This window comes from Prunus persica, chromosome G7, assembly GCF_000346465.2.
Source record: "Prunus persica cultivar Lovell chromosome G7, Prunus_persica_NCBIv2, whole genome shotgun sequence".
Lineage (NCBI taxonomy): Eukaryota > Viridiplantae > Streptophyta > Magnoliopsida > Rosales > Rosaceae > Prunus > Prunus persica.
Window position 1 is genome coordinate 11,210,002 of NC_034015.1, and position 11,318 is coordinate 11,221,319.

Consider the following 11,318-nt stretch of genomic DNA (forward strand, 5'->3'; position numbering starts at 1 on the left):
GTAACCTATAGGTATATTGTAAATGATGGTATTCAATCTCCTATCTTGTAAGCCTATAAATAGGTGGTTCTACCAAAGATTAAGACAAGAATAAACATGGTGAAACTTTATCTTTATATCACTTTTCTCTATATTTTCTCCCTTTAGTTTTATAACAAGATAAATAATGAGTGCACAAGATAAAGGAAAAAAAAAACGAAGAGTAGTGCAAATTTTCTTCGCGATTTGTTTATATTTACATCCAAACAAGTTTTTAGTGAACTATTTTATAATGCTCGTGTAACAGATACACGAGAAGATTGTGAGTGAAAATGCTTAGCCACTCATCTAAATAGCCATGGCATGCAGTAAAATGTTTTGTAGTGTAGCACTACCCATTTCCTTACTACTTTTTTATTAACTCGGAAAATATAAAATGTCTTTTGCATACATGGACTTGTTATGCATATAGCAGTGATGCAAAACCTTCCAATTCTAATTCCATGTAAATCTGTTTACATTTTCATTTCAATAAAGAAAAGCACCTCATTTCAACATTTTTTTTCTTTCTAAATTTTGGTTTGATTACTTTCTGTCAGATAAATTTACATAGCCATTCCATGATTCTACATTCCAACCAAATATGAGAGAGAGAGAGAGAGAGAGAGAGAGAGAGAGCAAACAAGAAGGAACAAAACTGAGTGTACAGTTCAGTTCTGTATTTTCAGTCATTCTGGATCAAGTTTAGAAGAGGAGCAGTGGAGGAGTTTTTCTCATTAGCCAGATGAGGTAGAGGCAACCTAAACCAAGATGATGATAAACATAGCAACAACACACCAAGTACAATTCTTCTACAGCGCTTGATTTGTAACACGAATGATGGCGCGATGTAAAACGGCTTCGAGCTATGGCATCAACAAAGAACAACTCCTCCAGCTTCACACACAACTATTAGGTTGCCAATTCATCATTCCGGGCAAGGAAAGATTGAATGTGTATATAAGCCTTCAAGTTTTTGAACTTTAGCAATATTGTATGGTTGCCCTTAAACACACTAATCATTGTATAAGTGGGTCATTTTCAAATTTAAGGATGAATGTGAGATGCATGTTATAGTTTAGGAGAGATTAGTAAATTAGAAATAAAATATACCATTTCAAATAATCAAATGCATATGCAACCTTCACTAACATAGAAAACTATATTCTGAAAGTGTCATTATAAAATTTCTAGTAAGAAACCAATCACTTCAAACACAATATTCATATCTAACCTAGAGTTGATTATCGTTATAAACAAAAGATCCTAATCATGATTATCACCTTCATCCATGCTTCAGTCTTCTTTTGTTGATTTGTCACTCAAATTTAGTTAAGACTTTTTGAATTGTTTTGGTTTTAAGTAGATTGGATTGTTAGTTTTATGCAGACCTCCATAAATAAAATCATTCTATCATTCTATCAGTTTTCAGATTCCTTCTCAATTTCTTTTAGCAATTCAATCCCAAGAGCTTCAATAAGAAAAAACTAACATGCTAGCATCAACTTGGTGACAATAAACACTGCTGAACCTTCAGGAGAATCAATGAACATTTTATTGCTTTGAATAAATTTTTCTCTTCAAATCCTCCCAAACTTGAGGACCACTAGGATGATGATTAACAAACTTCCTCAGAAAATATATATCTGAGCAAGAAACAACAGTGCTCAAGGCATACGTAGGATCTGTTCCATGATCTTTGAGCCAATTGTACATAAGTACCCTATGCTGGACCCTTTTAGTTCCATAGGTAAGATATTTTGGGAAGATGAGTAAAGTTGATAAGGGATAACACAAATGATTTACAAGAAAATTAATCTTCATTTCAATAACATCCTTTGACTGGCTAAGAATTCGAGGTGATACTTTAACCATTTGGCAGACTTCCTCAGGATCGAAACCAGCTTCCACAATACAATCAAATCTTTCCTGAAGCTCAAATCCGTTGCCTTGAAATTCGTTTAGAGCTTCTTTCATTTTGTTTGAGTTCTCCACAACTCCTATGTCTAACAAGAATTTAGCCTTCTCTGTCTTTGATCTAAGGTTGTTTCCCCAGTCTAATGGCCTAAGTCTTCTGCCCAAAACCCAGTGCTTCAATTCTTGCGGGTTCTCCTGGATGTATCTACACAAGCTCTTCTTCCCAATGTTTAAGTGAAGAAGTAAGGTGTTAGTTTTCTTCAAAGCACACGAACCCAGTAGCAGGGGGTGAGAACGGATGATCTTCCCAATCCCTGCAACCTCCATTCCGATCTCATTCAGGAAAAAGAAACATTTCCTCAAATTCAAACCAAATTTCATAACTTCAATTCGGGGAAACTGCAGAAACAGTGAAGATACCTGGCTCATTCTGAATCCAAACTTCAGCAAGAACCCAATTATTGAAAATGTCCTTTCCCCTGAAGCCTCAAATAAAATATCTGGGTGCTGGCCAATTAATTCACCCAGCCGTCTGTCGCTGCAACCCATCTTACTAAGAAAACTTAGAACTTCAAGCATCCGGCTCCAATTATAAGAATTTTTTTCCGATAAGTTCCTCTGAATCCAACTGATTTCGAATCCAAGACTCTTAAGTTTTCCCAATAAATTTAAAAATGAAGCATTTGCATCCCCAATTAAAAGATAAGGACTAGCAACAACAAACTTAATCAAAGCTGATTGGCTGAGACCTAGTTCTTCATAAGCTTGAAGCTTTGATAACAAAACCCCAACATTGTATTGAAAGACTTCAGTGGCTTCCGTATAAATCTTTCCTATCTTATTACGTGCAATCCCGTAATGACATAAAACACCATAATTATGAAGCAGCAAATTGTCATCGATCAAAAATATCAATTTTTGAGGAAGAAGAGGAACATACTCGGGAGGTTTCAAACCCAAGCTCTCAAAGAAAGGTTCAAATTCATTAATAGGGTGGTAGCGCAAGAACCGGGCAATCGTCTGCCCAATTTTCTTTTCATTATCCGCACTTTCTATAAGCTTCTTGAGAAAATGTGGAGAGTTTTTACTCATATTCTCTGCATCCAGAAACTGTAAGCTTCTAGTACAATACAAATAATCCAATAATGCAGCTTGTGCTTCTTTTTTGACAGCACGAGAAATTCGACCAGAAATTTTGCCATTACCAGTCGAAGTTCTATCCACGTTTTCACAACTTTCAGTTACAGGAGACCTTTTAGTTTTGTAAAACCTAAGGGCTTGGCCATTGGGGAAAGATCCAATTGGCTGAATTGGGGTTCTTGCTGATCTAAGGTGGTTTTCATCAAAATTTGAAGAAACCCATTTGAGAACAGATGCTGTTCTTAATTTGTGCAAATGGGTCATAACCAGTTTGATGAGAATTCAAGCCTAGTGATTATCTTGGGCCAAGATTCAGCTGAATATAAATGAAAGTTGAAGTCTTTTGGGAAGAAACATAGTACCTTGGGACAATGGGATAAAGATGAAAATATGCGGGCAGATGAGCTCGCTACCTCCCGCTACACAGAAAGATTTAGAGCTTCAGCTGCAGAGTTTGCCGCATTGCTGCTGATTGAGAGGCTGATTCAATTCTTGGCATGATCTGCGAAGCAATTCAGCTTCACTCAAAATGAATTCCCCGATTGGTTCTCTTATCATATTGCATATCGCCGGCGCTGGGAATGATGTTTGAAGGCCACTCGTCCATCCAATTCAGATGTAGGAGCCAAACAAAAAAGAAAGAATACGAGCAGATATTGAGCGAGCTCGTCTAAAAACCACAGTTTGACACTTTCTCAAAAATAATTCATTAAAAATCTATTATAAAAAATAAAAAATTATGCTCACATGTCATACTGTCATTGGTAGGAATATAAGAGCTTCTATTTACAAAGGAATGAGAAAGACACGATAGGAAAGCTCATACTCACAAAGCAATAAGGAAAGTATTTTCCTCGAGCCAGTGTCCAAATTAAAAGAGTAGGGACAAGAAAATAAATATAAAAAGTGTTATTTCTAAATTTATATTCTGACTGGGTTTATATCATGAAAAAAAGTGTGTTACTTTATATGCAATTGATTATGAAAGTAGAACTAAATTACCAAATTAGCTTTAAACTTTTTTTAGAACTCTAAATTAATTTTAACATTTAACTCTACAAAAACAGCAGCAGAATTGACATTTTGTACATTTTTCGTTTACAAAAATAGTTTTTTTCTTTATTCAAATGAATGATTTAAGTAAATTCAGCATCCAACATAGGTTGAGCATTTACTAATTTTCATATCGTAAGGTAGTGACCCTTGTTTCAAGTTCTCCCATTTGTGTTCTCATGGAAATGTATAGTTCATCTCTTCTCAAAACAGTGTCAACAAATTCGGCCTGAATAAGAAAGTTTGCACATATGGATTGACAGATACATTTTAAACTACAGTATAGTATCTCATTTAACTATGTCTCCCCATCCCCATATGGAAAACATTATTCCAATTATAACATTAGTAAAAAGTAAACTATACCTACTGACAAATTAAAGATTTTCAACTATTCTGGCCTAATATTACAACAAGAAGCAAAATTTCTAGTAAGACATCTCCCTCACAGAAACATAGCTTCTATGCCATCTACGACTCCCAGCACACATTAGAGGCCTGCAAAACCAAGCATGTCAAGTAGAGAGAGAAATATAATCAGAATTGGCCATAATCGTAATAAAATCATGGTAAAAATGAAAGAAGGCAAGGGAACTTGAATATTACCACATCCTGAAAACTGTCATCAGTCATTGTTTGCCAATGTAATATGGATAGGGAATTTGTGATTGTGCCTGGTATGGAGCTGTGGGAGGACTTGGGTAAGAAGAATCAGGGTATGCTGCTACAGTTTGAGGATAACCGTAGCCAACAGGGGTTGCACCTGCATGTGCTTTTCCAGGCTGGGGATATCCAGCCGCTAGAGGTAAGGCCATCGGAACCATTGCTGGGGGTAGCTGTGCTTGTACTGTTCTGCCCTTGTGGGAATCAGCCAGCTTCACAATGATATTCCTCCCCTGCAACCAAACATAAACTTTAGACAATTGCTTCCATGTGCTAATAGGAATTTGTTTGCCAGAGACTACGGATCTAACCACAACGGCAGATACATAGAAGCTGCACTAAGCTATGTTACCTCAAGAAAAACAAATGAATCTGAAAAATCAGGTTTCTTTCTTCTTCTTTTTTTATAGGAAAAATATCACAATTAATTCATAATAAATGCCCAAGCAAGATGAATTAACAAAAGGAAATGCCCCTAAAATTCTTAGACAAATAAGCCCATAAAGTCATAAAAATCTGCTCGTATCCGAATCCCTTTCCTCCCTATTTTCTTCACATGCTCTATTCTGCTAGAATTATTTTAGAAATAATAAAGAAACAGTCAAACTACAAGGGATATACGGCAGTTCGTTCCTCAACTTGAGTTCAGACAACTCAGAAGGCATTTCTCGGAGCTGGAACCCCAACCATACACCATGTGGTCACCACCTCAAGAAAATTACAACACAACTAGGACTATCCAAGGCAAACCACCACGTTAAGAAAAAAAAAAGTTACATAAAATTTGCAAATTCAAAAAGACATAAAAGCTAGAAGCGAACATTATCTAGCAGATAATTAATCAATTTTTAAAGCATGCACTGACAATTTCACTTAAGCAACCTCTTCCCAGTCATATCCCAATCACAGTCCCATTGCCCAATTTCATTTAGTGATCATTTGCTATAATTGAAGCAACATGAACAATGATCCCTAAGGATAATGAGGTAAAAATACGTCTCAGAAAACATGGACAAAAACATTGAAAATCATTCTCATATAGTATTTGAAATTAAATTCCAGGAAAATAAATTCAATTTGTTTCTAAAATCATACAAATATTTGCGCGCCTAACAACAGAAAACTATTTTGGGCATAAACGCACTCAGGATTATTATCGAAGGATCATGCATTTAGGAAGCTAAATTAAATGCTACCAATTGACATAAGGCTTATCATTCACTAACCCCAAGGGTCTTTTGCGGATCGTCTATGGCCTTCTTTGCGGCCTCCACTGTCCTGTATGTAACAAAGCCAAACCCACTACAAAGGAAAGAAAAACACAATCATTGCACAGTTGCCAGCAAACATATTGTGGAAAGGATACAGATAGAGAATATAAGTTTTTCGACATAATGTATGAGGAAAGTTTAATTATACCGTGACTCATTTGTATCTTTGTCATATGCAACTGAACCCTCTTCTATATCACCATGCCTGCCAAAAAAGTGGAGCAGCATCTCACTTGTGACATTTGGTGACAAGCCCCCAATGTAGAGTTTCCTCTGGGTAAGATCAAGGGTAGCACTTGTCCCACTTAACCCCTCACACGCTAGATTACAAACAGCCAGGCGACCCTGAGGAAAATAAAAAAATTAAGTAACTGAAAGAATATAGAAGTGAAAATAAAACCCTGTCATGGTTCACAAAAGGAGTCAGAGCTATTAATTGGCTAAGCTAGGCCTAGTAGGCTGCCCAGGCAAAGATTTTTATTAATGTTTAAAAGAAAATTACATGTTAAAGACTGAATTACGAGGGGGAGAATATAAATGAATATATATATATATATACAGTCCCCTTCTATTGAGGGATCCCTCAAATAATTTTATTTGAGGGACGCCCTTTAGGGTACCCTACTATTTTTTTCCCAATGATCCAAACCACCTATTTTTTAGGTCTTCATTCATAGATCATTCTTACAAAAAATTAGACAAATCGGAAACCGTTTCGACATCCAATTGTGTCTTACAAAATCAATGAACACGGTGCTTCAAGAAAATACTAAAATTTCAATAACTCAATTGAGTGGTCTAATGATATCTGATTCAAGTGATTTTTTGTAGAGATGATCTTTGAATGAGTATCTACAAAATAGACGGTTTGGATTAGTGAAATACAATCCGGAGTGGGGCCTACAAGGGGTATCCCTCAAATAAGCTTATTTGAGAGATCCCTCAATGGAAGCTCTCTGTATATATATATATATATATATATATATATATATATGTGTGTGTGTGCGTGTGTGTGTGTGTGTGTGTGTGTGTGATACAATGTTACCTGGTACAGGGAACAATACAGTACATGGAAAGGAAAAGGGTACATGGTTCACTAGTCTAGTTTCTTTGGTATGAATTCGTTGGGGTAGGCATAGTCAGTGATGTAATTTGGGTTGTTGTGAATTATTCTAAATTTTATATTTACATAATAGATACGTTATATTATAAGTTTAAAAATAGCATTCATTGAATTAATTATGCACCTTTCCCTTGATTATTCATTGAATTCTGATGTAGTATTAGTACTTAATCTCTCTCCCATGCTAACAGAAACTTTATATTAAAATTATTCAAAAATATCATTCATTGAATTAATGATGCAACTAAATGAATATATCAAGAGGTTGACTTAAATGACTACATTTCCTTTTATTCATGGGTTCGGACCTACCACCTACATATCAGCAAATCTATTACACCTTACAATCATCTAGAATGTTAGTTTCTATGATTTGGGCCGTGAACACACCGCAATTGGGAACGATCAAACCAGTTCGTAGTTCGGGGGGGTGAGGGGAGTGAATTAGGTAACACTACCTTTTCTTTATTGAAACTACAATGCTTTTATTTTATAGGAATCTCTCCCCTTAAAAATATCTCCTAGCCATCTCTCATTTGTTATTAGTTATAATATTGCCTCTATAACTAAAGTTGACTTCCCATTCAATTTTCTTAAGAACATATATGTAATTACCCTATAAAGAATTTTGTTAACTAGCATTTAGTTAACTAACCTTATAGGCCAAAATAATTTAAAAGTTCTAGTAGTTTCCTTAATCATGTTAACCATAAAAACCAAAATAAGCCAATATCCTCTAATAAAGGCCGAAAAGTAACAATTAAAAGGGGTTTGTGTTGCAACTACAAAATAACTTTACTTCAGTTCTTTTTCTCTTTAACAGTTTACATTCTTGCTCTTTCAAATAGAAAAAAAACTACTAATATTTGACAGATAGCCAACCTCACACATATAACCTTTTGCAATAGAAATACATAATTCAGATAATACCATTAAATTTCATTTCCTTTTCCTCATAAGATTATGCTCCACAGCTCAAATGAAAACAACTCTGAGTTTCAGGACAAAAATGGAATAATAGGCTTTCCAACCAAGTTACCCTTATGTTTCTAGTTCACTATTAGGGTAGCTTGGTTGGAAATCCTACTGTACACAACATGAGAATACACAGTCAACACGTCCTTACTCAAATGAACACGATCCTACTTTATCTACATGGTAAAATCTAGAGAAAGCAAAAAACCAAATTCTATTTTTAATGGGTATGCTGATCATTCACAGATGGACAAATTGAACGAACGAATGAAATTAGACTCGCAATATGGTAAATGCTTACATCAATCAACTTGCTAGGTGCTCTGAGCGCATGCTGAGTTGACTCCATATACTTGTAAGTAATAAAACCATAGCCGCGTGATTTCCCGCTTGCTTTGTCATAGATGACAGCCCCTTCCTCAATTTCTCCATGCTCACTAAATGCCTGAACAACAAAAACAGAAAAGACCCTTCAATGAATGTTCAGCAAAATACAACAAGGCTTCATGGTCATATCATATATACGTATATATACATTCTTTTGACAAATTGGGTGTCTTTAAGTCAATATGATATGCAGTTGTGAGACAAGCATGACATGCAAAGCACAACGAGCAATGCACTCACAGCACGCAAGGTATCTGATGAGGTATTCCAAGCCAACCCACGAACAAAAAGCTTTCGATGAACAGGATCTGCACTAGCAACACCCTTAATTTCTTCTGCAATTGAAGGATATTGGCAACCTCTATATGCCCCTCAACATGCAACCAAACACCACATGCACAGAGTCAATCACACAGCCACACAATTCTCTTAGGGACCCCTTGTACACCATACAAAGCATTCTCACATGCAAAATGGAGCTCAATATTCAAATTCAATGACCCATTATTGAAATATCAAGACAAAAGGGATCAAATTTAGAAAACACATAGAAATTATTGAAAACCCAATTCAAAAAAATCACAAATTAAAATGTTTAACGCACAGTTTAGCGAGGAGATCGACGAGCTGGGGTTTAGCAAGGGGGTCAAGCAAGGAGCGCAAGTGGTCTTCTGAATATGTTGAGATTTCTTCACCGTTGCCCGAAGCCTCTTCTATCTTTCTCTTCTTTACGTCTTCCATTTGCTTACTGTTCTCTTCTCTCTCTCTCTCTCTCTCTCTCTCTCTCTCTCTCTCTCTCGCGACAACAGAGCAGTGCGTGCGGTTTGTTCTGTTTTGTTTTCCTCGTTAGGGCATGTGGTGGGTCTTCTTCTTCCTAAATTTTGCTCTATGTATGTGATGGGAATTCTAATATGGGCCGAACCAGCCCAATCCAAACCGACCCTTAAATCCAGTTCGGATTTTGCTTTGTTTTTCGAATTCCAGCACCTAAAGTCTAGTTCGATTCTCTGCTCACACTGCTTGTTTCGAAGAACAAAATTATATTTTAATATTACTGGAAAAGAGATTCGAACTTGGTGTAAGACGGCAAATTCACTGTCATGACCAACTGAATATATAGAAAAATATTTGACTTTTTGTTTATTACTAAAAGGCAGGTGAGGAAAAAATAATAGGAAATGGAGAACAATTTAACCTAATATATATACCTTCAATCTCTCCCATCCCATGCTATAAGAATACTCACGGTACATGAATTCAAGAATCGTATTAACCAACGTAATTTTATGTTCTAGAAATAATTTTGCTTTAATACATTAAAAAGCCTAGAAAATTAAAGTAAGTCCTTACAAAATAACCAAGTGATTACCAATAAGTAATAGCGGACTCAAGAATTTTTATTGAGGTGGGCTATACCTAGACAAAGAGATAAATGTAGAAAACGATAGAAACACATTAAATAAAAATAAAAAGGAAACGCGGGGAAAAAAAAAGAAACAGAGAGAGAATAAGAGAAGGAAAGAAAGAAAGAAGAAAAAGAAAAGAGAGAGAGTGTGTGAGTGATTGAGGAAAATCTGACAGCTACCTACCCAAGAAGTTGTCAAAGTCATGCTTGAGTCTGGTTCGTTGATTGATAGCTCTCAAAAGTTGCATCACACGGGCTCCAAATTCAATCCAATGGTTGAGAGTATATTTAATTTACAGAGAGATAAGCTTATTTCTACATAGAGAAATGGGCTAATATTTGATTTATCTAGATTGGGAGTACAATTAAGCTTAGTCTTTAAAATCAGCACTTGGCTGGAGTGTGAATCCGTTATTGCCAATAGGGGTGGGCACAATTTCGGATTAACACAACCGTACCTTCTAATTCGATAATATGAGGGTTGGGTTGGCCTAATAATAAGTGATTCATGGGTTTATAAAATTATAAATCACTTTATACGGGTTGAGTTACAAGTTTAAACCAAAACTTAACAATGAGCTTAATTTTGAGTTAACTCAACTAAACCGCCCAACTCAATCACAAAAAAGTTGGGTTTGGTTGTATTGGCCTAATAATGAGCTGGTTCTAAGAAATCATAAACCACTATATATCTGATTGAGTTATGAGTTGAGACCAAAACTGACCCAACCTAACCCATACCCACCCCTAGTTACCAATAATTGCTGTAAATTAATGCATCATTTTCAATATAATACTGACATTTGTCAATAAAAGGTAGTAATTTCACATCTTTGTCCCAAAAATTACTCGTCATTTGGCTCTCACACGTGGGACATAAATGGTACACCAGCAATTTCAATTGTTATGGAAACACACTACTTCACTTTTATATCCATTGTGGTAGTGTACTAGCCAAAGCCTTATATCACCAGCTTCAAAATGTTAGAGAGAAGATAATTGGCTCGATGATTTACCATAAATAAGGTACAAACTCCTTAACTTTGTTAAGAACATGTGCTTCTAGTGAGCCATGTATGGTCAGGGTAGCACCCATATGGTTTATATGGCCTATGGTAGTACTTTGACCCATTTTTTCTTTGGGAATTTTGGGGTAAGCGCTTTTTTTTTTTTCCTTGTGTCATATTTTTTTTCTTGGTGTTTCTTTTGTCAAATCCTCATGAACAGTCTTGTTATTGAAAAAAATTCAGTTTTTTTTTTTTATAAATTTTTTAAGGCGGGTGTGTGGAGCAGTTGCATAATAAAGACATGTTACAGTACAAACTTGCAAGTTTGAATACATGAAAAGCATGAAAACATTATGGTA

At 35.6% G+C, this 11,318-nt stretch overlaps 2 protein-coding genes across 2 annotated transcripts; both read right to left on the reverse strand.

Annotated features, from left to right (window-relative positions):
- On the reverse strand, positions 1,551–3,793 carry LOC109950490 (transcription termination factor MTEF18, mitochondrial-like). Its single transcript, XM_020569515.1, has one exon. The coding sequence runs from the start codon at positions 3,337–3,339 to the stop codon at positions 1,573–1,575; it is 1,767 nt and encodes a 588-aa protein (XP_020425104.1). The 5' UTR covers positions 3,340–3,793; the 3' UTR covers positions 1,551–1,572.
- LOC18771442 (UBP1-associated protein 2C) lies at positions 4,330–9,580 on the reverse strand. Its single transcript, XM_020569422.1, has 7 exons — positions 9,152–9,580; positions 8,788–8,908; positions 8,462–8,605; positions 6,211–6,407; positions 6,018–6,093; positions 4,735–5,024; positions 4,330–4,626 (listed from the first exon to the last, which is right to left on the reverse strand). Exons 1-6 carry the CDS (start codon positions 9,286–9,288, stop codon positions 4,758–4,760), a joined length of 942 nt encoding a protein of 313 aa, XP_020425011.1. The 5' UTR covers positions 9,289–9,580; the 3' UTR covers positions 4,330–4,626; positions 4,735–4,757.

Bases quoted from the DNA above. Each gene is read 5' to 3' on its own strand.
- LOC109950490 (XM_020569515.1), bottom strand. From the start codon at position 3,339: ATGACCCATTTGCACAAATTAAGAACAGCATCTGTTCTCAAATGGGTT.
- LOC18771442 (XM_020569422.1), bottom strand. From the start codon at position 9,288: ATGGAAGACGTAAAGAAGAGAAAGATAGAAGAGGCTTCGGGCAACGGT. The intron at 8,606-8,787 runs GTGAGTGCATTG...TTTGTTGTTCAG, and splicing joins CATCAGATACCTTGCGTGCT to GCATTTAGTGAGCATGGAGA. The intron at 6,408-8,461 runs GTAAGCATTTAC...TATTTTCCTCAG, and splicing joins CACCTAGCAAGTTGATTGAT to GGTCGCCTGGCTGTTTGTAA.